At 36.5% G+C, this 27,136-nt stretch overlaps 2 protein-coding genes across 5 annotated transcripts in view; one reads left to right on the top strand and one right to left on the bottom strand.

The window, feature by feature from the left end:
* LOC126970624 (dynamin-1-like protein) overlaps positions 1–27,136 on the bottom strand; it is a 587,387-nt gene that overhangs the window by 468,878 nt on the left and 91,373 nt on the right. The window lies entirely within an intron of this gene.
* The window catches only part of LOC126970621 (gamma-tubulin complex component 2-like), a 63,228-nt gene continuing 54,301 nt past the window's right edge, over positions 18,210–27,136 (top strand). For both annotated transcript variants that reach the window (XM_050816668.1, XM_050816667.1), the window contains exons 1-9: positions 18,210–18,365; positions 18,450–18,617; positions 18,700–18,844; positions 19,625–19,811; positions 22,930–23,225; positions 24,498–24,626; positions 24,826–24,999; positions 25,815–25,992; positions 26,765–27,053. In XM_050816668.1, the coding sequence (XP_050672625.1) occupies positions 18,295–18,365; positions 18,450–18,617; positions 18,700–18,844; positions 19,625–19,811; positions 22,930–23,225; positions 24,498–24,626; positions 24,826–24,999; positions 25,815–25,992; positions 26,765–27,053 (1,637 nt within the window). In that variant the 5' untranslated portion in view covers positions 18,210–18,294. The remainder of the gene's footprint in view (positions 18,366–18,449; positions 18,618–18,699; positions 18,845–19,624; positions 19,812–22,929; positions 23,226–24,497; positions 24,627–24,825; positions 25,000–25,814; positions 25,993–26,764; positions 27,054–27,136) is intronic.

The raw sequence follows: 27,136 nt of genomic DNA, 5'->3' as shown, positions 1-27,136 counted from the left end.
TGTACATTTGTAAACTAGCACTACAGCATAACATTTAATACAAAGCTTTTATCGACTTGCAAAGCTAGTCTTCATACGCTGAAATATGCATTGCTCATATAAAAACCTGTTAAGAGGGAGTTTACATCGCACACTGATTCCGTATCATGATGGAAAATATGAAAAAGACAATAGCATATAGATATTGTGGTAGCATAAGTTTATGAAACCCCTTGACAATTATTATTTTACCTAATTTTAGATTTATTTTGGTTTTCTTTATGAAATCAATGAATCATGGCGTTTTATTTGAGTTTGAAAAACATAATTTTTATAAATATGTTTTAATAAATCACAACGTAATTTTTAAGGATAAGTTTCTTAGATAATTTTTACATCTAGACAGAGTCTTATGCCCTTACGGCCGTTTTCAATAACGTATCTGTAGTTACGGATACATTGCTGTCACCGTTTAATGACAAGATCTTATCTATCCATAGCTATGGCCAATATGGTTATGCTTTATGTCGATAGGTTATTGAAATGTAAGTAAGCGTAAAAGAATAGATTTGTCTACCTCTAGTAGGTAAGTTAAACTAAGGATAGATAGGTTATTGTAAACGGCCGTTAGACAATCGATATAAGCAGTCAGGAGTATTAGTTTATTGTGCGTGACAAACTATGTCTTACACTCGCGATTTGTATGACACTTTGTGTTAGTGTGCGTGAATTGCTCAAATTAGAGGTTAGTTCTTAAGTCTATTTTTTCGACGTTTTCACAACTGTCATAGTCTATCTAGACATATAAATTATCTAAGGATAAGTTTATTATTCAGATATTTTATGACAAATATATTCATAAATCTTAATCCCTGTCTAATTCAGAGGAGTTTGTATATCTTTAATCATACCATACCATACTTATAAGTTTTGGTTTAATTGCCGATCAAATACTAAAGCAATAAATCTTCAGCGGTTGAATAATTATAATACAAAGAAATAATTGAATACCGCAGAGGTGATCGAACCTCATTGATATGTCACACGAAATATTACAATGGTCGAACAAATGCGATGCTAGTAGGTAGTCGAAAATAGTTTCGCATTGTATCTAGTTGGGAGTCCACTACAACGCATGAATACAAACAATTCACTGACAAGTTGTCAGTCAGTCCGTCCTTATGCAAGTAACACAGGTCACCGACTCCTTTAGACCACTCCCAACTACGTGAACATTGTATCTACAGGGCACAGTACCGCGAAAATGGGCATTTCCACGAACCGGCCGGAACTGGTAACACTGACGAAAATATATTATTATTTCGATAGTAGCGCTGTGGTCGATTCTAAGAAGTAGGTACAATATATTTAATACTTTCGTATGTGTGAATATTGAAATTATAATGATGTAAGTAAAATGCATGATTTCATAAGACATTTACTATTGTTGAGTAAAATATTTCTCCTTCATCAGATTCTTTTATGGTTTAAATGTTACCTCTTTTCTTCAATTTGCCTCTTGACTGTTTGCCCCCTTTTATAAAGAAAACCAAAAACATATATGAAAGGTGATAATGGATATTATTTAGATTCGTATAATTCAATTAAATTCAAATGTTTGTTTGTTTGTTGTTGTTAAGTTAGTAAAAAGTGTGTGTGTACTTATGTAAGCATGCAAGAAGTTATACTTCTTTGGCCTAACAAAGCAAAAATCCTTAAAATTGTTTATTCCTCGTGCTATTCTACGTTTGTAGAAAGAACAATATTGTAAAAATCTAGCAACGATGGCTTTGCCAATCAATTATTAAATATCCACTACGGCTGTACGTAGGCTGAACCCTTTGCCTATCCTAATAATGGACGAAGAAACCAAAAAAAGATAACGAATGTCGCAAACGTCAGAAAATTTTAAGAACCAACCTCACCCTTTTACTTTTGTGTTATGCCATCATTGTTTGTTACATAACAAATCCAATATTTTCAAAATTCTTGCGTAGAAAACAGTTTATATGCTTACAATCCTCGTTATTCACTACTAATCTGAATAAATGAACCTACACAAAAAGGTACAAGCTATAAGAATAACTTTTCTGAGAGAAGTACCAAAAAAATGCGTCACGCCATGCCAAAAAACTTGTTCAACTTCAAAGAAAAGTGGTAGTTCAAAAAGGCTCGGCAGTGTTAAATATAACCAACAGCAAGCATTAGCAACCTACAAATAAGACTTAAGGATATGTGTAGCAGGATTAAATAGTGTTCATAGCTCGAAATGCTATACTTTCACCACAAAATTTGTCTAAAAACACCATGTTTGCGTATTTTCTGCTTATTCTTCGCCTTAAGATCAGACAGCCCAATGCAAAACTCAAGCTCGCACTTTCTTTATTAATTAGCACGTAATGATAGTTTTAATTTTATGTAGTCATAGTATTGTAAATATAGTTATAAGATTTGTTTTGATTAATTAGTTGAGTGTGATGAAACGTGAACTTGACTTTTGCGTTGTGCTATAAAAACGTAATGAAATATTATACTAAGCTTACACTCAGCTATGTTTTACGTAAGTAAAGTCTATGTAAAGACTAAGTAGAGACAGTAAGGGTGCCCTCGATTAACGTGAAAGAAGCAGTGAGTATTAAACTAGTAAAGTGTTCTATTTTACAAAAAGAAAAATACCTGAGCACTTATTACCCATCATCCACAAAATTGACTCATGACCCATTTTGCTGAAACATACATACATACTTACGCCTTGTTCCCGTCGGGGTCGGCAGAGACAATAGAATGCCATTTGCTTCTATCCTTACAAACCTCACGCGCTTCCTCTACATTCATTACTCTTTTCATACATGCTCGCCGGTTGCGGGTGCTTCGGACCTCTCCTTTTCTCAAAACTTCCCCAATTTGGTCGACGAATGTTCTACGAGGTCTCCCGCGACCGACTTGGCCATACACACTTGCCTTATATATTTGATGATATATTTTGCTGATAATTCTTTTAAAATCAAAAAACGCACTAAAAATATTGTATGACAATTAGTGGACTATGATCAGTGTCTAATGTATATAGTAGATCGTTAGTGATCTTCTCTCCAACGAGTCGAGAGTTCGAGTCTCCTTCCGAGACGCCGCGCACCTGTGAGCTACATTTCTGCCTCCAATCCGCCACCCCAGCTTCGCTGTAAAAGCCTTTAGGGCTATCAGCATAGAGGAGGTTTTTAGTCGGTTTAGTGTTTACACCCGAGCCCGACATATGGGTCCCGTTTCGGGTTCTTCAATACGTAAATATATTTTCCACCTCTCCAAAAAAAAAGGACTATGATCAGTGTCTAATAACATGATGACAGTTACTTAGGAATTTATTAAAATGATCAGGATTTTCACGATCTTGATCATCCTCCCAAAATTACTCAACTCGTTGAGACGTTTCTGTTCAAAGTAAATAAAAAAACGGGTTGCAACCACAGAATTTCGTACCCACAGATATAACACTAGAATTATTAAGTGGTTTTTAAAAGAAACATTCTGTTACATGAATGGTGCCTTGAATGAATGTCTTGATATCTTGACCAGATCGTCGGTACATCTTGTGGGGGGCCTACCAACACTGCGTCTCCGGTACGTGGTCGCCACTCGAGGACCTCTCTGCCCCACCTGGCCATCTGTACCTCGAACAATGTGCGCCCTGCCCACTGCCACTTCAGTTTCGCAATCATTTGGTATATATCGGTGACTTTGGTTCTCCTGCGGATCTCCTCATTTCTGATTCGATTTCGCAGTGAAACTCCGAGCAGAGCCCTCTCCATTACTATCTGAGCGACAATGACCTTCCTCATAAGGCCCAGAGTGAGCGACCATTCTGCGTACCGTAAGTCATCACTGGCTGAACACTGGTTGAAAACCTTCAGATGTCTGAGTTTATGATATTAAAAATATTATGTAATAGTAATACTACGTGGGTGACACTGAAAGTTTTTAGAACTGGCCAGTTAGAAACATTACTAATGAAAACTTTTTTTGAATTTCAATTTTAGAACTCTTTGGTAACCTAATGAATTTATATGTCACTTGTTTTTGTGAATTGGCTGAAAATCCTCCCTACTCTCCAAAATCATGGAGAGCATAATTAACCGCCAGCTCTTGGTATACCTTGAGGGTCACCAGTTGATCAACGACCGGCAGTACGGCTTTCGCCATGGTCGGTCGACTGGCGATCTTCTGGTATACCTAACACATAGATGGGCGGCGGCTATTGAAAGCAAGGGGGAAGGCCTGGCAGTTGGTCTGGATATAGCGAAGGCCTTTGATCGTGTATGGCACAAGGCGCTCCTCGCAAAACTTCCATCGTTTGGGCTTCCCGAGAGCTTATGCAAGTGGACCTCCAGCTTCCTCACTGGGCGCAGCATACAGGTCGTTATCGACGGTTATTGCTCAAATCCCAAGCCCGTGAACGCTGGAGTGCCCCAAGGCTGTGTGCTATCTCCCACGCTGTTTCTTCTGCATATCAATGATATGTTAAACACCGCCAACATGCATTGCTATGCAGACGACAGCACTGGTGATGCCGTATACACGGGCCATGCAGGTCTCTCTCGGGAAAACGTCGACCAGTGCCGGGAGAAACTTGTGTCTTCTATCGAGTCCTCTCTCGAGAAGGTCGCGGAATGGGGTAAGTTGAACCTTGTCCAATTTAACCCCCAGAAGACTCAAGTTTGCGCGTTTACCACTAAAAAAACCCCATTTGCCGTATCACCGCTCTTCGAGAACACTTCCCTTAAAGCCTCGCCTAGTATCGGAATACTGGGTCTCGAAATCTCGAGCAATTGCCAATTCCGTGGCCATCTGGAGGGCAAAGCCAAACTGGCTTCAAAGAAACTGGATGTCATAAATAGAGCACGGCAATACTTCAAGCCGGCCTACATTCTAGCGCTCTACAAAGCGCAGGTCCGGCCTCACATGGAGTATTGCTGTCATCTCTGGTCTGGCGCACCCCAGTATCAGCTCGATCCATTTGACCGCGTGCAACGCAGAGCAGCTCGAATTGTCGGGGACCCAGTACTCTGTGAACGGCTGGATCACTTGGCGTTGCGTAGAGACGTCGCTTCATTGTGTGTCTTCTACCGCATTTATCACGGGGAGTGTTCCGAAGAGCTGTTCAACCTGATTCCTGCCGCCGAATTTCACCTTCGCACGACACGCCACAAGTTACGATATCATCCCCACCATCTGGATGTGTGGCGGACCTCCACAGTGCGGTTTTCAAGGAGCTTTCTTCCTCGTACCACGAAGCTGTGGAATGAGCTTCCTTGTGCGGTGTTTCCGGGACGATACGACATGGGTACCTTCAAGAAAAGCGCGTACACCTTCCTTAAAGGCCGGCAACGCTCTTGTGATTCCTCTGGTGTTGCAGGAGAGTGTGGGCGGCGGTGATCACTTAACACCAGGTGACCCGTACGCTCGTTTGTCCTCCTATTCCATAAAAAAAAAAAAAAAAATCTAAAACTCTTGTTACACGTGAAAATGAACCTGAAAATACAGTTCGGTGATAGACAGTCGAACAAATAACAAAGACGCAATAATACTGTTTCCGTTGGTTACTTTTCGTGTATATTAAAACCCTAAAAAGTGCTAACGCGGAACAGGATAATTACAATATCGTGCTAACATCTACGGATTGTGTAACAGAGGCATGGCAACACTGAAGTAATCGCGAATGCGGCAACCTTTCCGCTGACGCAACCTTTATTTGTTCCTATTCCTAGCAACCTACAGACGACTTACATTACTTAAGGCGCTTTTACTGGCAAAACGAAATCATACAACAGTTGTTTTCTCGATGTTAGAATCAGGATATTCATATCAACAGAATGGATATCTTATTCTCTTGCTTAGATAATTTATATGTCTAGATAGAGTCTCTTCCTATTGACAACCGATAAAAATAGGCCAGTAATATTAACTTAGTGTGCGTGACAACCTACGTCTTACACTCGCGATTTGTATGATTATTTGTGTTAGTGTGCGTGAATTGCTCAAAATTGAGGGTAGTTCTAAAGTCTACTTTTTTTTGACGTTTTCACAGCTGTCAAAGTCAAAGTCAAAGTTGGGATTAGTTCCTTAGTATTTTGAATATTTAACTAGAAAGCCACTAATAAAAATAAAAATAATTAAGGTATGCCATTTGCATTAAATTAATTAATAACTGTTTAATTATTATAAAGAGAGCACCTAAACACAAAAATATGTAACGCGTCGTAAACTTTATTGATTTTTTTTTATAAACGAAAGAAATTATTTGACGTGAGATTTTTATCTAACAGAAAATAAAAAAGTAATACTTTGGTTAGTATACTTAGATTAAGGATTGGTCTCGGCTGCACTCCAACTAGATATGCAGCGTAGTCATAAACTGCATTTAATAAGCCCAAATGGACGTACTAGAGCCAGTCTCGAACAATGTGTGATGTTGACGTGCCATATGTTCTGTTAAACTTATAATAATTGAAGCTAAAATGCAAGGTTGCGTAGTAAAACTCTGTAAAAATAATACTACAAGAAATATGAACGACACTGGGATATATTTTGTATTTTATTAATTTCAATATAAAATAACTCGAAGCGTATGTTACAAAATTTTAAAAATGCCATTGAGTGTCAAGATGCCACGCACACAAGCATCTAATAGTGGCCATTATATAGAAGCTATTGTTATTAGGTAGTGCTGTATCTAGTTGGAGCGCAGCGGAGACCATTCCTTATTCTAAGGTTATATAATAATTACACATAGATATAAGTATGTCATACCAATGTCGCACTAATTTGCGCTTTAATTTAAAATCCCCTTATTTCAATTACCAACAATACGGAAATAATTATTAGAGTATTATGTAACTCTAATGAATATTATGTTTCGTAAGCAAGATTTATACCGTCAATTATCACATTAGGTTTGTAAGGTATGTTAAGTAATCGACTTACTTAGTTATGAGATGGAAACAATAGCAGCGGAGTCTCAACTGTAGAGTTCCCGTAGGTTTCACTTCAGTTATGGAACCTTACAATTATCAATTATATTATAATGAATATTATCATAGAATAAACGATCATCATGGTGGTCTTTGGGGGAGGCCTTTGTCCAGCTGATGATGACAATAATGAATAGGAATACTCACCTAAGTTTTAGTTTACATACATTATAGTCTGGCCATAAATACTGTTGGAATTAAAAATGAATGAAATATTTCATTTGAATTTGGAATCTGTCATTTTTATATGATTGTTTATTGAGTTTTATCATTTTGGCTTGTACAATATTTGCGATATTGAAATTAAATGGAGTGGGATGATAAAGAGAACCGAGTCGAGAATCGCTGTGATTGCATTACCATTGCCAAATGCAATTTTTAAAACTCTCCATACACTTGGTATTAGTAAAATGTTTGTGTACCGGGCTATTAATAAGTACAATGAGACCTCCTCTGTTTATGACAGAAAAAGATCTGGCCGTCCACGTTCATAGTGTTCGTACGAAAAAGGTGCTCAAAGCAGTAAGGGAGAATGAATTCGAAGAAATCCTGTCCGAAAGCAAAAGATTTTATCTCGGTAGTTGAAGACAGCACCTTGTCGCGTATTTTAAAAGATGACTTATAACTTGCAGTCTAAAAGAGACGTAGTGGTCATTTCTTAACTGATAATTTAAAAAAGAATAGGGTGGTAAAATGGAAACGGTACGCAAAGGGAGGTCACAGAAATAAATTGTATACGGATGAGAAAATGTTTACAATTGAGCAACATCTTCACAAACAAAATGACCATTATATGCTCAAAGCTTTAGAGCTTTGAGCATATAAAGAAAAAAGAGAAAGCTTCCCAATTAGTTGACAAAGTGCAACGTGGGCACTGTCCGACTTCAGTGATGGTTTGGTGGGGTATTAGATATGAAGGAATGACTGAGCCTTGCTTTTGTAAAAAACGTACCAAAACATCGGCACAAGTGTATCAAGATATCATTCTTGAGACGGTAGTGAAGCTCCTTAACAACACCATGTTAAACCAACAATAACCAAGAATGGTCCTTCCAGCAACACTCCGCCGTCTTTTTTGAGTGCAAACATTATTGCTCAAACAACATTTTTTGACAGTGGGCCCTCAATGGCATTTTCCTTTGAGTTGGTTGCGAAGATAAATTATTTTAGCGATTGGCGTTGTCCCAAAAAAATCAAATTAATCCTTTATAAAAATGAAGATTTCTAAGAAAGAAAAGGCAAAATATTTGGTGTTTTTATAGCCCCTAGTAAATTTTAGATTAGTATTTATTATTACCAGTGGTAGGCTTCTGTGCACAGGATGAGGGCTAGATTATGGGTACCACAACGGCGTCTATTTCTAGCGTGAGGCAGTAATGTGGAAGTATTACTATGTTTCGGTCTGAAGGGCGCCGTAGCTAGTGAAATTACTGGCCAAATGAGACTTAACATAGTATATCTCAAGGTGACGAGCGTAGTTGTAGTGCCGCTCAGAATTTTTGGGTCTTTCAAGAATTCTGCGTATCAATTACTATGAACTGAACGTCCTGCCCGTCTCGTCACTTATTTTCATAAAAAATAGGTATCTAAGTATCCTAGATACTAAGATAGTATAAATTAAAGGTAGTTAAACTTCTACCATCCAAAAAACAAAAAGAGAACTTTAAAAACACTTACCAAATCAAAATGCAGGCCGCACACCTCAACCGATTCTTGATACGCTGTAATGGTTATTATTAAATGCGGTACACAGCCGTTGACATAATCGCGCTTCCATATTGGGCAAAATACAATGTATTGTGGACTTAAAGTATTAAACCTTAATAAAAAGGAGACGGCATGTCTATCAATAATGCGTCATCGCTTAAACATCAGCTCCTTCCTCACGGCCTTAACATTAATTTCGAACTGAGCTTCGCTATCTCAGAATTTATTTGCTACCTGCCATCAGAAAAATGCTCAACCTTAAACAATTTCAAACCCAATTTTAATCACTCTTATATAGAGGGATTTTGTAACTCATTGGTAAATTTGAAAAGAAATGTAACGAAGTATTCATAATCTGTGTTACTCATACATCATTATGTAACCATGATCTTTCTCTCTCTCTCTCTACGGCCCTCTTTCCTGGCTCTCCCTCTCCTAATCCGTCCTCTTAGCCACTCCCATTGTCATCACTGATGGTATTTTTATGTTGTTAGAGTATTATGTACATCTTATTAAACAGTTAAAATTAACCACGATGAAGGACCTCCGAATGGACCGAAACTAGGTGGTACCCACACCGATAAATCGTGAGTAATGCCGTATTACTAAAAATGATTTAAACTACGGTTAAACGATTTCTTAACTATTTTAAAATGCTTTATTAAAAGTGTATAATAAAGTTGTAATCTCTAGTCTAGAGTTGCATAAAATCTAAAAAAAAACACCCGAATGCAAACACTCATCTAGTCTAAAATACGTTTCTAAATAGGCCGATTCCATACCACAGGACTAATTCAATGTTTTTAGTTATTTATGCAACTGTTGTGTAATAAGGGGTATTAAAACACGAATGTGGATCACATGAGTGTTTTAATACCTAATTATCAACAGTTGCATACAAGACTTTATCTACACCCAGAATATGAATCCTCTAAAAGATTCTGGAATAGTTAGCTTACTGCTTACATTAAAACACCAGTCCCAGTAGTTACATTACTGATTATATACAAATAAAATAAGTAATAATGAAACAATTATTTATTTTAGTAGTAATTTACATTTTCTATAGTGCAATAATTAAAATTCACTTGAATATAATGTTCTTTTTCAGCGTTTAAAATGAATCGCTCATTTTTTGTAAACAAAACAATAAAAATATCGAAGAAAATGGCGGGGATTCGAAAAACCTACTTTTTTTTTACGGCGCGCGACGTTCTGAGAGTGTGGAGCGCGCGGGAAAGTGTTCTTTTTTTGAAATTCATACAGATACCACGCATCGAGCAATAAGAATGTGGCTGTATGTTGAAACTCTTTGCGCATGAAGGGATAAAAAAAACATAGGAGTGTTGTTATGAAATTCAGTACAACATTACAACACTCTTTTGGGTGATGTAATGGTTATTAGAACATTGGGTGTTTTAATGTTGGCAATAAGCTAACTGTTACAGAATCTTTAATAGAGGATTTAAAGCATGGGTGTAGATAAAATAATAAAACACTAATTGTGCACCAGTGGGAAGCTCCTTTGCGCAGGATGCCTGCTAGATTATGGGTACCACAACGGCGCCCATTTCTGCCGTGAAGCAGTACTGTGTAGTGAAATTACTGAGCAAATGAGACTTAACATCTTATGTCTAAAGGTGACGAGTGCAATTGTACTCGTAATGCCACTCAATTTTTGGGCTTTTCAAGAATCCAGAGCGGCACTGCATTGTAATGGGCAGACTCCTGCCCCCACACTATACTCCTGAGACAGCTCTGTTGGTTCAATACTCCGTGACAGCGGGTAACAGTACGACTGTTTCTTATTCCGTTCGGATACGGACGCACAGGGACCGGTTGATGTCTGTAAATACCTTTACATTGTCATTCAGATTGGAGTTTGAAGCGCACGAGTCGGCATGCGACTATGCGGATGCCTCAGCGAGGGTTTAACGCACTTTACGATATTACCATGAGGCCAGCGAGCTTTTTATTTCTCCTTTATTGTCATATTCGTTACTATTATCGTTTTCGAAAATAAATAATTTCTTTGTGGAATCATATTCCACAACAATTGGATAATATCACGTACGGCCTATCTGATGTTAGTGATCGTAGTCGCTCAAACTCTCTAGTAACATCAACTCCTTAAAGTATAAATCATCATCATCATCATCAGCCGGAGGACGTCCACTGCTGGACAAAGGCCTCCCCCGAAGATTTCCACCACGATCGGTCCTGCGCTGCCCTCATCTAATGTATTCCGGCGATCTTTACCAGATCGTCGGTCCATCTTGTGGGGGCCTACAAACACTGCGTCTTCCGGTAAGTGGTCGCCAGTCGAGGATTTTACTGCCCCAACGGCCATCTGTCCGTCGGGCAGGGCACATATATGCCCTGCCCACTGCCACTTTCTTACCATATAACGAAGTACAAAGACTAGGTAATGGATCATGCATGGATCTTGTACGGTGAGAGAAACTTATGAAAGCTTCGCATACATTGATGATACCGATTTTAGGCGAAAGGCGATTTAGATAAAAAAATAAGACTCTAATATATACTTATGTATTAAACATATCCCAGTAATTAATCAAAACTCAGTTTAACCGAAATGGCCACTTTAAGCTTTGATATAAGTAGGTAGCCAGCTAGAAGCTTTTGAAGTATGTTGAAAATAACCGATGGCTTCAAACCTGTTTTGGCCACGCAATCCCTGCAATTCTGTTTTCCTTAACAACCCATTACATTCTAAATTAAAATTATTAATACCAACACAATATGTTTTCACATAAGTATTACATAAGCATGGGGTTTGATCCAAGATTTTTAGATTTTAGATTTACAACATTATGGCTGCAGAAATTGTATTTCAAGACTAACATGGTCCATCCCACATCCTATATTTGTTGAATTGATTGTATTAACTGACGCTAATCAATTCCAGGAAGCGTCGAAGATTGTTTCCGCGTCTCAAGCCAATATTTATAACCATGTAAAAGTCTCGCTGACTATTAAGAACGGCATTTAAACTCACCAGTCGCGACATAAAACTCGTAGATCACACACAAAAGAACCACGTGAACGAACATCACACGAATTGATCTGACGAATCGGGTATATATAATAATGATATATTATCATCTATTTAGAAGCATAAAAGTAACTTGAAACTTTTTTACCAAATAAATGACTAACAGCATTTAACTAAATCTATATGAAAGTTTACAAAGATGATATTTACAAAATTAATTTTATATTTACCACCTTCGCACTACACGCCACAAGTTAGGATATCATCCCCACCATCTGGATGTGTGGTCCTCCAAGTGCGGTTTTCAAAGAGCTTTCTACCACGTACTACAAAGCTGTGGAATGAGCTTCCTTGTGCGGTGCTTCCGGGACGATACGACATCGGTACCTTCAAAAGCGCGTACACCTTCCTTAAAGGCCGGCAACGCTCCTGTGATTCCTCTGGTGTTGCAAGAGATTGTGGGCGGTGGTGATCACTTAACAACAAGTGACCCGTACGCTCGTTTGTCCTCCTATTCCATAAAAAAAAAACAGTGGGAGGTTCATTTGCACAGGATGCCGGCTAGATTTTGGGTACCACAACGGCGCCTGTTTCTGCCGTGAAGTAGTAATGTATAAACATTACTGTGTTTCGGTCTGAAGGGCGCCGTAGCTAGTGAAACTGCTGGGCAAATGAGACTTAACATCTTATGTGTCAAGGTGACTCAGAATTTTAGGGTTTTTCAAGAATCCTGAGCGGCACTGCATTGTAATGTGCAGACGTAAGATGAAGTCTCATTTGCCCAGTAATTTCACTAGCTACGGCGCCCTACAGACCGAAACACAGTAACGATAACATATTTCTGCTTCACGGCACATTACTGTTTTGGTATCCATAATCTAGCCGGCATCCTGTGTACATTTCTTAGGAAAAGCACATGATAATTTTATAAAACAATCGACGTTCAGTTAGCCACAAATTTTCATGAAAACAACACCAATCTATCTTCTCTCTTTGTGTGACTAGTAGTACAGTCAGTATAGCCCAGTACTTTCCCCTGTTTTGTAGTATTATATATTCTTGTGTTCTGTGCCAAGCAAAACCTGGCCGTCATAAAATTTCAAATGCTAACTTCTTTATATTTACTAAACATGACATTTTCATAACATTATCACATTTTTATTTCTTTACTGACATATTTTGTGCCTCAAATTGAGTTATTTGTTATTGGACCCTGATAAAAAGTCTTGGCTGTAACACAAACGACACAACATTGTAACATGAGCATGTTGTGACGTTTGATAAACCGCGCGGAGGCGTGATATTCTTTGAGAGCATCATTTGTTCTACCGAACAAAGATTCGCACATTGGCACATACGAAATATCCTTAGTTTCCGTATCAAACAATCACAACAAATCTGTACTTATATTATTATTTCGTCGCGTACAAACGGTTGCCGAATTCCAACAATGAATAAAGGCTCTTGTCAAAGAATTACCGCGTGATGCCGACAAAGCTTGCAAAAAGCGCAGCTCCGATTGTTATAATCTGACATAACATTTAGTGTGAGAAACCGCTTCATATCTACACAATTCAATATGTCTTTATATTTTTTACTGATGTTGCACATTTAAGATATCGATCGAGAGATATCAGAATACCTACATATAGTTTGAACCGACACAGGAAGGCACTTTGAAGTGTCTTTTTTTTGTGTTCTATCTTTTTTGATCTTATTATATTATATCTCAACAAACAGGGATGTGTAAATCAACTGATAGAAATAAAAGAATCTGTATTTTGAATACTCCTCTAGCAAAGGGGTGTGATGTTATAGTAAATTTATTATTGTTAATTTTAATCGTCTGTCGTCTTAAAGATATTAATCGGTATTTATATAGGTGCAAACTTAGATTAAGTATTGGGTCTCCGCTGCGCTTTAACTAGATAACGTTCTACCTAAACTAAGAACAATAACTTTATTAATACGGAAACAATTAGATGCTTGTGTGCGTGGCATCTTGACACGCAATGGCAGGGGCGTGCATATCATATAGGCAATTAGGCAGTGCCTACCTTGTTATGAAACCTAAATAAATATTGCACTAGAGTTAAAGCTAATACTACCTATGGTAGGCAGTATATAGATTGCATATTCGTATATACAATCTATATACTGTCTATAAACGAAGCAAGCAAGGCAGCGTTTCATACAACTGATGTCGTACTGTCGGACTAAAACGCAACTACGACTAGTTAGATCTACAGTGTCTACTCGTACTCTGCTAGAAAGCCAATACACGCCCCTGCTCAATGGCACCTTTCAAATTTTGTAACATACGCTTCGTGTTATTTTACATTGAAATCAATAAAATACAAAATACTTACTGATCACAATATGTGATCCCAGTGTCTTTTTAATTTCTTGTAGAATTAGGTATTTTTACAAAGTTATACTACGCAACCCGGCATTTTAGTTTCAAATTATTAGCAAAGTTTAACAGAACGTGTGGCACGTCAAAGTCATGCATTGTTCGAGACTTGCTCGAGTACGCCCATTTGGGCGTAGTAAAAGTTGCCGCACTTTGCGACGCAGTGGAGACCGATCCTAAATCTAAGGTTGCAACAGTAATATTTTGTATTTCCTCTGAAACAACTTCACATCCTATTTTAATTATAAGAACAGTCTTAGCCATACCAAATAATTATAATTTCAAATTGAAATACTTTGATTCATAATAGGATTAGGCACGTAATGAGCGTCAAATACTACCTACTCATTCGAAAATTTATGCCTCTGACATGAGAAGAACGGGCGCAAAAACTGCCTTCTTGTTGTCATTTAATAAAATGTCGTCATAATATAATTTCCTACACTAAAATTTATCATTAAAAATAGCCTGGGGTCAGTCTAGGGCTCCGTTCTTAATCTGTGGTTTCATTAAGAAAGTCATGTATGTTATAGTAACTTTTACCACTTATGTAAATGTATTTAATAATCTTTTGGATGTTGTAGATAATAGCTTAAAGAATATTAAAATAGTATTATATATTTTTTTGTTCAAGCAAACAAAATCTTAAAACTATATTTACAATACTATGAATACATAAAATTAAAACTATCATTACGGGGAAGCGTACCAAGAATACTGGCAGCATTTCCATGTTGGATAGCTAGACTGATCCGTTGACCGAAATAGCTGCCAGCGCTAAATAATAATAATTGAAATATTAAATTTATGATTACAAATCCAGTAAATACAAAGGAAAAAAGCAATTTAAGGGAAGTAGGACGGTGTATTTTAAGAGACGCGTACTTATGTTACATACCATTATTCGTGAATATTGAAAGAACAACTGAAGAAAATAAAGCCCACATTACTTTCATCAAGGTCACAGTCACAAAGAGCACGATCCCTTAATTTCACAAGATAAACTGAGATTAAGGAATTGATTAAGCGTTATGAAGTACCTACTTATGTATTATGGATTATGAAGGATTTCCGTATCGATAATCCAACTACCATACACACCTATATCGTGGACTTTAATATAGTGCTCTTTAAACATTACAATATTATAACAGTAGAAACTGAGACAAACAGATAGTCGATAATATTCATAAATCATAACCGTTTATTTGAAATTAAAGCTTCAGCCGTCTTATAAACCCTACAGCGACATCTATAAGCGAGTAGCGTAGAAAAAACTGTCCACTAGAATTTAATTACCTACTTCAAACATAATGTTATGAAGTACTTGAGATTCGAATCTGTAACCTGTTATAGTCTATTGTTTACTCGAAGGGGATAATCAGCTTATTTTCCAGTACCTAGTTGCTTAACTGTGAGTAGAAGCTGACATGAAGTTCATATTATATTGGCATAATATAATATTCAATATTATATTACATTATATATAGGGTGGCTTGGCTAAAATATAAATACAAATGATAATAGAAGTAGTGATTCATTCAGCACTAACACTACAAATCATACCTTTTAGTTGGATGCCATTACTAATTATTATGACAGTAATCACGACCATCATGTTCACAAAGCACCCATACACAAACAATGAATTTAGCTCTAAAGGTTGATGTATCCAATGTAGTTACGATAATTTATATTTATACAGTTTTTACTTCTTATGAATTATTTGATATTATTTAAACACGGTTCATATTATATTGAATGCAGAACCTTACAAACAGTTACAGATATGTATATTACAGCCATTGTAAAATAATCTATTTCATTGAAAAGAGTGGCCGTTGAGTATCTTGTATGTTCTTCTCACGAGATATTCTTTTTCAGAACATAATAATTGAAGTAGAATTTGTAATAGTATTAGAGTAAAAATTATAGTTACGATTCCAAAGATCTTAGTTTAAGCCTTATTGAATAAAATTCATTTGACTTTGACACAATTTGTTAATTTTTAATACTAAACGCATAAATTAAGGGTATGTTCCGATATGCACTGCGAGCTCTGCACAGTGATATCACTGTAGAAAAATTCGTTCCTTAAGGACTGTCAGTATACTGCCGCAGTACCCTAGGGAAATATATGACGTCATAAATCGCCGCCATATTCTACTGTGAGCACTGGCATTTTCGAGATAAGGTAGTACTTTGATCACATGATCAGTCAAAACCACTCGAGTGCCTAAAATATTAATTAAAATATTTTTAATTTGACAGTACTCCAACAAAAGTTTTTTTTAATGAACTAGAAAACTTTAATACACTCATTTGAATGCTGCGTCGAAAAATGCGGCTGACAGTATACGGGATTGCTTTCCGTTTTAAAAAGTAACCAGTATAACTGGCTATAAAGGAACGGCTTCACAGTATACTAAATTGACGTCACACTGTACAGTGATCGCAGTGCATATCGGAACATATCCTAAATAACCATTTTTGATGTGCAATTATAAAAATAAACGGTATCCATAACTTATTGTGGTAAGTGAGTATGATTTTCCTTGTGTATGCCGGATACTGAATTACTATCCGGTATACGGCCGGATAGTGCAAACAGGCCGGATAGGCGTTTTAACGGATATTTACTGGATATACGGATCATCTCTAGTACTTTAGAGCTTCCGTTGCCAGCTCCGAATATTTTTGTTTTCCATTCATCCAAAACACGTCGACACTTTGTTCATTAAATCATTATAGTAGTGTTTTAAATTAAATTATTTATCTGCCACACATGGGACATACTATAATGGGGTTGCGAAATAAATAGTATTGAAAAAACACTGTTCTAGTATATTATCAATAAGTACGCCAATATTTTGAACATTAAGTACAAGTGTAATATTATATTCTTTGGTTACGAATAAAATAATATTATTTACTCTAAAGAGCAGCCCAGTTGGACTTTGCCTAATGCTTGGAGCAATAATATAAAGCCTGCACGTATTTAATTGAACATTTTCTAAGTAGTGACCATCATTCATCCAATACACATAGTAGTATGATAGATGGAGATGATATGCTGCAATCGACTTTAATTAAAATCCAAATGTATCCGTTTTTATTCCAGTAAGGTAGTGCTTGCGACAATATAATATCGATACTGTTGGGCTAAATTAATGAAGCTCTTGATCCGGTAGCCCTCTCACTGTATACATACAAAATTCACATAAAACTTCCGATACACTTTGACAAAGCACAAACAAGCATACATCTCACATTTTGTAATATTTAAGGTTGTTATTACGGATTATAGGGAAAAATCTGCTTCTGCAACTAGAAATAATGCAGTTAATATATTTTCACTTTTAATGCGAAATTTTAATTTTAAGATATTGTTTTTACACTAATTAAGTACATGCTATTGGGTATAGTAGATAGACTGTATTATTAAGCACTATACATAATATTATATTGCACAATTTACACTATATACAGTGTTCAACGATCACTTAAAACTAAACATTAAGATCTTTATTACACCTCTAGATGACACCCATAGAAAGAAATAAGTACTTAATAATTGAAAATGGATTATTGTAAAAGAGAAGAGTCCGACTGCTCGCTGCCAGCTAAAACTGCAGTTGGATAATAAAGTTGTTTTCGAATTCATAATATTAACGTTAATTCAACGCTTTATAAGGTCGGCATCATTTTATTAACTAGCTTTTTAAAATTTTTGGATTTTCCATCACTTATTGTATTTTTTTATGCAAGAGGAGGACAAACGAGCGTACGCGTATGTTATGTGATCACCGCCGCTCACATTTTGCTTGCAGCACCGGTGACATATAACTGTCTCTTCTGAGTGCATTGCGTTTTGCGTAGGTTAAAAAGGTCAATCCAGTCCTGTACAGCTCAACTCATTGTTACTTCTCTAGGCTTGATAATTATTGTTCCGAGGCACATTGAGTACATAGATCTCTTTCTACATAGGCCTTAATTTGATAAGTGTCAGTCAGTTTGTTTTCAATGTCAAATGTCAATTCACATTTGACATAGAAATTGAAATATTTTGATGAATAAAATGTTTAAAATTTAAATAAACAAACCGAAGTTTCAACTCTTAAAGTCAGCTAGTGGTGGTCTTCTAGTTTTAATAAATGAATTCAAATTGGATTTTATCCAAAGATAAAATGCAAACAACTATTAAAGAACTTCTAGATGCTTTGGGGTAAGAGGTTTAGAGAGTCATTTTTCACTTAACTGCGGACCCTATCTCGTTATTAATTTATAAATACATAATTTAAATTTTTAGAGTCAACTTGGAAGCCGACACAGTTTTCGATTTTATACAAAATGATCCGAACTACGGTAACAGCAATCACACACTGAAACAAGCGAACGAATACGCACAAAGATTAGCACTTAAAGCATCTAATTCTAAGGGATTTTTAAAGAAATATGAGGAACTAAGGAACCGCAAGTAAAATCAATTCTGGTTTTGTAGTTTGTTAACTTATACATTTTTTTAAATAACATAATTATTGTAATAAACATTATTTCAGTACTGATAATCTTTTTGACATCATAGCCCTATTTTACAAATTGGTATGTGAAGAAAAAAAGTCTAAGATGACAAAGCCAAAAGTATCGCCCAAGCCAATCTTGGGTGATAATAAACATCATTTCACTAAAGAAGATTTACCTCAGGTAAGATACAGAATAAAATTACTTGTTAATATCCTTATTATATTATGTTACAACTTAAAATGTCATAGTAATTATTTTTATTTCATATTTATAACTACTACTAATATTGATTTACTCAAATATATACAAATAAATATAAGGAATGAAATTGTATATAATTTTTTTAAAATAATCCGTATTTTAGGAATTAAGAAAAGTTTCTTTAGTGTGTTACAGACATTATTTGGAATTTGTAGTGCCTTATAATTTGTTTTGTGATCCAAATAGGATAATATGTACTAACAACATTTAAATCAATTTTTATCCAATTATATATTTTTTTTTATGGAATAGGAGGACAAACGAGCATACGGGTCACCTGTTGTTAAGTGATCACCGCCGCCCACAATCTCTTGCAACACCAGAGGAATCACAGGAGCGTTGCCGGCCTTTAAGGAAGGTTATTTATTTGAATCAGTGTTATTTGTTACTTTAAATATAACTTTATTAAGGTAAAAAATACAATGATTGTAAATTGACATTATGATATTAACAGTTTCTTTAAATGTTCTTACAGCAAATTAGTTTTTTTAAGAATTTATTCTTATATAAATTAAATTTACAAGCTAAGATTGTGTAGTAAAACAAATTTAATACAGCTAAGAAACACCTGTTATTGTCAGTTATTTTAATGTAAATAAAGTTGTATGATAGATACTCAGTAACATGTTAAAGTTAGTTGCCAAAGCTATTTCATTGACAAGCATTGAAATAAATTAAAGGTAAACTGTATTATTACAGATTAAGGATAAACTACTTAAAGCTGTGGATCAAAGCAAAAAGTTTGTAATGAAATCTTTTGAAGAGAAAGAAACAAAACTCCGGCCTAATTGGTATAACACTTTGGACTTACCCAACTGGCAAAAAGATTATCCTGCTATGTCTTGGGATTTTCCTAAAGAGCCATTACCTCTTGTATCCTCCCTGGGTGAGTTTTTTTATAGTCACATGCAATACTAATAATATTGTAAATTTATTTTATATCAATTCAATATCACACTAAAATAAGCTCAACTTACATATTTAGCTTAAATACAATTTGATATGTTAACTTTGTGCATTGGGAAATTTACAAAAATGCACCATGCTATCATTACATCACTGCCCTTGCAATTGTAAAAGAAGGTTTGTTGTAGATTTTATTGATTAAACAACACATACACCTAGATGTTAGAACCAGAGAATAGTGTAAACTTGTCATGAATGTGATTAAATTGTGCTTAGGTTAGGTGCATATTGCAGTTTTCTTCAGGTTCTTAGAATAGTTTTTTTTATGAAATTAAAGGACGAGACAAACACGACATTCAGTTGATTGTATTTGATACGCCCTGCTCTTTGCAATGCAGTGCCACTCAGGATTCTTGAAAGACACAAAAATTCAGAGATTACTGCTTCACAGCAGAAATAGGCGCTGTTGTGGTACCCATAATTTAGCCCGCATCCTGTGCAAAGGAGCCTCTCACTGGTGAATAGTGGTGGTAGATTCATTTTTATTTTAGTTCCTTATGTTAGCTGACATACTTTAAAAGACTCAGTGGCATAATAGGTTGAACTGATGACACCCACCAAAGTGCCTTTAGTGCAATCCTAATCCGCCTACTTATAACTGTATTAAAAGTTTTCAATTCAAAAAAAATTCAAAATAAGGTTGGCAACTCTCTTGTGATTCCTCTGGTTGGTTCACATACCATCAGGGAATCCTTATTTATATTCTTTTGTCCTCCTCTTTCTTAAAAAAAAACTTACAATTATAATTGGTGAAATGTGGTTAGAGTAGACTTGTGAAGTAAGTAGCATTTTTTTTAGCAGTATAGTTAACTGATGAGAAAGCAAGAAAAAACATTTATTTCACTAAACACTCACAGGATACACTTAATACATAGGCTGCACTAAAAGTATCGGGAATGGAATATTTCCACTGTTCCTGTCATATCAAAATCTTTTTAATTGAAAACTCCTTGGTTTTAAAAATCGAATACCATTTACTTATTTAAAAAAAGATTCTCAGGCTTTTCACAAACTCTTTTCAAACTTGGTTAGTCTTTGAGAAAATGGAATTGACTCGAGAAAATTCTAGAGTGATGATTTATTATGACTTTTGAAGTGGTTTAACACAAAAACAGTGTGTTGACCGGATGGTTTCTGCATTTGGTGATGAAGCCCCATCCAAAACCACAATTTATCGCTGGTTTGCTGACTTTCAACGTGGACGTATCAAGCTCAGTGATGATCCCCGTCAAGGTCGTCCAAAAACTGCAGTCACCAAAGAAAACGTTGATGCTGTGCGTAAGCTGATTGAGGAAGATCGACATGTGACATGCCTCGAAATTCAGGCAACTTTAGACATTGGTATGAGTCAAATACAAATAATCTTGCATAAACAATTAGGTGTAAAAAAGTTGTTTTCCCGATGGATACCGCATTTGCTCTGTGAAGAGCAAAAAGCGGCTCGCGTTACTTGGTGCGTCAGAACTCTCGAAAGATTTCACGCAGGATCCACAAATGCTGTAGACAACATCGTATCAAGTAACGAATCCTGGACATACGCGTACGAACCCGAGACGAGTCACGAGTTTGGGTGTTCGAGTTAAAGCCAACAAAAATTGTTCGTTCACGGAGTGTTGCAAAAAAAATGATGGCCACGTTTGTCTCCAAAACCGGCCATGTTTCGACTATTCCTCTTGAGGGACAAAGAACGGTTAATACAGAATGGTATGCTAGCATTTGTTTGTCACAAGTCGTTTCTGAACTCCGTAAAAAGAACTCCGTAAAGAGAACTGCAACCGCCGCATCATCCTCCATCACGACAATGCGAGTTCTCACACCGCGCACAGAACAAAAGAGGTTTTATAGCAAGAAAACATTACAACGACAAACGACAAACAACAGAATTATTAGACCATCCGCCGTACAGCCCCGACCTAAGCCCTAATGATTTCTATACTTTCCCTAAAATAAAGAATAAATTGCGTGGTCAGAGATTTTCATCACCTGAAGAAGCTGTGGACGCCTACAAAACGGCCATTTTGGAGACCCCAGCTTCCGAATGGAATGGTTGCTTCAATTATTGGTTCCATCGTATGGAAAAATGTGTCAAATTTCGCGGAGAATACTTCGAAAAGCAATAAATACATTTTTAAATAGTAATGTTGTGTCACTTCCTTGATTCCCGAAATTTTCAGTGCCAACCTCTTATACTAAGATAAAAGTACAAAACCTAACCTTCACAAATTGGAACCAAGAAGGAACCATGTTACATTAATGTCTATGTGACATTATTGGGCAGTCATCATCATGACATCATTAAGATACTAGCGCCACCACTCTACCAGTGGGAGGCTCCTTTGCACAGGAAGCCGGCTAGATTATGGGTACCACAACGGCTCCTATTTCTGACGTGAAGCAGTAAACATTTCTGTGTTTCGGTCTGAAGGGCGTCATAGCTAGTGAAATTACTGGGCAAATTAACATCTTATGCCTCAAGGTGACGAGCGCAATTACAGTGCTGCTCAGAATTTTTGTGTTTTTCAAGAATCCTGGGTGGCACTGCATTGTAATGGGTAGGGCATATCAATTACCATCAGCTGAATGTCCTGCTTGTATCGTCCCTTATTTTCTTAAAAAAAATCACAGAACAAAGAGGAATAGTACAAACAGTTAGCCATTAATAAGATTCAATTTAAATTGTACTCAGTTCACATCTGCAGAAGTTACAAAATATATTATAATATAATTTAAACATACATAATCTACTCAGCCGACAACAGCCACCTATTTCATCCTACTTGATTATTTACTTGTGAATATATGGTGGAAGAAACAATTACCTGCTTACTTTGCCTATTTACATACTAGCTTTATTACAATACACTACAATAAGAAGTCTTTAACAAGGATGACTAGAATAATACGCACTCTGTGGTTACAACCGAATGACTTACAGTTTCTACCGTTGCGGTCTACCATCATTTAATCATGTAGGGATTATAATATGATTATTGTTTTGAAAGTCTATTATTATTACTAATTTATTTTTAATTTTTCAGCTGGTATTCCAGTTGCCTCACAGGAAAATATAATAATCGATGAGCTTCTTTATGTGTTTAGCGGCATACCAGGCAACTTTATTGTCCACCAAGCCGTAAAAAATAAATATGATCCTCGACAGTTCTTAATATCTGATGATCTTGATGATGCTTTTAAGCAGATTGTTCAGCAAATGTTGCCACTAGCATCCAATCATTCTATTGTTAGAAGATTTATAGAAAATTGTGATATGTGGTCGGGACAGATATTGCATGCTTTAGTAGCTGCTATTGAAATCTTGTTAAAAGACTATTATGTAAGTTCCAGGGGTTTTGTTTTACCATATTAAAATATATTTCTCAGTTAAAACCTCTAAAATAAAAAGTTTACAAATACAACAACGAGATTGAATCAGAGATGAGGAGATCTGTAGGAGAACCAAAGTCACCCACATAGCTCAAATGATTGCGAAACTGAAGCGGAAGTGGGCAAGGCACATAGTTCGACAGACAGATGGCCGGTAAGGCAGAAAAGTCCTCTAATGGCGACCACGTTCCGGAAGACGCATTGTTCGTAGGATCCCCCACAGGATGAACCGACGACCTGGTTAGGATCGCTGGAATACGTTGTATGAGGACAGCGCAGGACCGTTCGTCATGGAGATCTTTGGGGGAGGCTTTTCCAAAGCAGAAGATCTTCTGTAGATGATGAAATACAAAAATGTTATGTGACATCTATAGTTGAAATTATTTAGTATAATAATTATTTCATTTTGGCCACTAAAAAGAGAAGTATAGGAAAATCTTAAATAACATGGATTACATGAAAAGCCTATATATATGTTTCAAGTTAACAAACCCGAAAAGAGATAGCATGTACTGGTATACAGCAATGATGAAGAATATTTTTTTTTATATAATTTCATGTGTTATGAATAATTCACAAATACAAGTGGGACTTGAGTTTTTATATAAGATAGGTTTGTTAGCCTAAGATCATTGCCACAGCAAGATCTGCTTAGGCTAATGTTAAGTTTGTCTTATCAAAAATATGTTAAGAAAATATAATTAATGTTTTCTTATATAAGAGTCCGTCAATAGAAGTATTGCCGACCGATAAATTAGGAGCATGGTCTAAGTGTTGAAGGTCCCTTACGGCCGTTCCCAATATTCAGTCTATCTCTTCCTCGAGTTAAAAATCGTCACTATCGTTGACTTTTCTGTCCCTATAAACTTATTGACGGTAACTCACCTTATCCGTACACACTGTCTGTCAATGGGACGACGTATAGCTTACTAGCGATAGAAGTTTGTATGAAAATTACAATTCACGCGTCCCAATACAAGGCGATAAGAATGACTTATCGGGTATATTGGGACAGCTTCAGATTATTGACAGTTAATCACTGGCAGTAGAAGGTAGTAATTTATCTCAATCTGATAGTATATTGGGAACGGCAGTTAGTCGTATCGGTTCGGAAAATTTGCAGCCGGTAATTGATTCCCAACAGATATTGTTAAATGCCAGACGCCATCTTCATAAAAATTTGTAATTTATATTGTATTTATACTTAATATACTGTTTTAAGACGATGGTGGCCCAGTTGGAGACAGAGCACATGTCCGGTAACCTGACACTACAGAAGCTCTGGTATTTCATTTTGCCAACTATGCACACGATGCAAATTCTCGCAGCAATTGTTTCAAGTATTGCAAAGGTAAACAATATCTTCTAAAATATATTATTACACATTATGATTTTAAATGATTTGGGCTGATCCATATCAGCTATTTTGTTAGTAACATATCATATCAATATCTTAGGTTTTTAAGTCTTACAAATGAAACCTAAACTCGTGTACAAAAATTCATGAAGACGGTTTAGCGGATGTTTATAATGCATTCTTCAATATCCAGAGCGAACTCCGTGGAGGTGCAGTGCTGACAGTGCTACACGAGAAAACAAATTCGCTGATGGGAGATGCGCGTGCGCAAGAAATATCATTGTTCCTAACGGAGCGCACATGTCGTCCCTATTTGAATATATTGGACCAGTGGATACACAAAGGAACTATTACAGATCCATTCCAGGTACCTAATTATATAGTATTACTTGCTATGGACCGCGGTTTCACCCGCTTTCTAATTATTATTCGAAGACTTGACTTCACCTGAGAGGCACAGGATGGCGGCTAAATTATGGGTACCACAACGGTGCCTTTTTCTACCGTGAAGCAGTAATGGGTAAGCATTATTGTGCTTCGGTCTGAAAGGCGCCGTAGCTAGTGAAATTACTGGGCAAATGAGACTTAACATCTTATGTCTCAAGGTGACGAGCGCGCAATTATTGTAGTGCCACTTAGATTTTTTGGGTTTTGCAAGAATCCTGAGCGGCACTTTATTGTAATGGGCAGGGCGTATGAATTACCATCAGCTGAACGTCGTGCTCGTCTCGTCCCTTAATGACATAAAAAAACTTGGGTCGGGTGTAGGTTTACGGTGCCCTTTACAATGTACATCAGCACTCTGCCTTGCGATATTCAGTAGGAAGCTGAATGGGCCTCTTTCTAAACTTTTATCATCGCGGAACTTTGTAATTATGATGACGGGTACTCACGATATATATTTTATTAATTTGATGCCGATATTTCGATCCATTTGCATGAATCGTGGTCGCGGCGGAACTGCGGCGGCGGCGAGAAACTCTTGACACATTGACACTTGACACTAATAGTACATCAATCTGTCCACGTGGCGCCTAATTCGATTTGGTCTTCGATTCACTATTTCGTTTTAGGATAGACTTAACTGCAGATATTGACATAACATAGTGTTTTAGTGTGTCGTAAAGTGATATTTCTGGAATATCTCTCGCTCTTCTATATATCATATTAAAATAATTCCAGGAGTTTATGATTGAAGATAATGAATTGATCAACAAAGAGGAATTGCCTTTGGACTACTCCGCTGACTACTGGGAGAAGCGTTATTGTGTGCAACATGACAGAGTGCCATGCTTCTTGGACAAATTCACCGATATTATTTTAAGGACTGGAAAATATTTGAATGTGATAAGTCAATGTGGTAAGTTTAAAAGTAGGTAATCTGTTTTCGCACGAATAATACTTATAACTGATAAAATAAAAATGGATGTAATGACGTCCATTTTTGCGTTTTTTGTCCATTTATGGGTTTGGGTGGATTCTCTTCTATAATTTAGGTATTCATAAAAGAGCGCAATTAAATATTGTGCCGGTTTCTTCCGCCGTTTCCTATCCCCCAGAGCGCAACCTCAGTCCGATGCGGTGGCTGTAAAGGAATTGATTTTGATAATTTTTTTTTATGGAATAGCAGGACAAATGAGCGTACGGGTCTCCTGGTGTTAAGTGATCACCGCCGCCCACATTCTCTTGCAACACCAGAGGAATCACAAGAGCGTTGCCGGCCTTTAAGGAAGGTGTACGCGCTTTTTTTGAAGGTACCCATGTCGTATCATCCCGGAAACACCGCACAAGGAAGCTCATTCCACAGCTTTGTAGTACGTGGAAGAAAGCTCCTTGAAAACCGCACTGTGGAGGACACACATCCAGATGGTGAGGATGATATCCTAACTTGTGGCGTGTCGTGCGAAGATGAAATTGAAAAAATTGAATGACCTATGACTTTGAAAAGTAATTAATGATTTGCTTCGATAGTTGAAAAATGAAATCGTCACTGCCGATCTATTATTCTTTTCTGAGTAATATAAATTTGTACTTGTTTCAAGTACATTGGCACAGAAGAATTTTTTAATTAATTATTATAAATATTAGATATATATATATATATATATACCTAAATTTTAATTATTATAAAGGTAAGTCAATCACAAAAACGAATACTGAAGAAATGAAATACTCCATGCGCGAGCAGAACTACGGCGCCACGATACAGAAAGCGTACGCGTTTGCCAGCAAATCCCTCCTCGAGCTGCTACTCAAGGAGTACGACCTGATGGGCCGGTTGAAGTCGGTCAAGAACTACTTCCTGATGAGCCAGGGCGACTTCATTGTCCAGTTCATGGATGCGACCGAACAGGAGCTGTCTAAGAAGATAGATGACATCATTCCTTCTAAATTGGAATCTCTTTTGGGTCTTTGTTTAAGGTATGTATTGATACTTCGACTTTGATAGTCATGTCAGATACTTAATTCTATGCTATTCTTTGATATTCGTAATATAATATTCG

The sequence above is a fragment of the Leptidea sinapis genome, chromosome 21 (assembly GCF_905404315.1).
Source record: "Leptidea sinapis chromosome 21, ilLepSina1.1, whole genome shotgun sequence".
Lineage (NCBI taxonomy): Eukaryota > Metazoa > Arthropoda > Insecta > Lepidoptera > Pieridae > Leptidea > Leptidea sinapis.
Note: the sequence above shows the minus strand (reverse complement) of the source record. Positions and strands in the feature narration are given on the sequence as shown.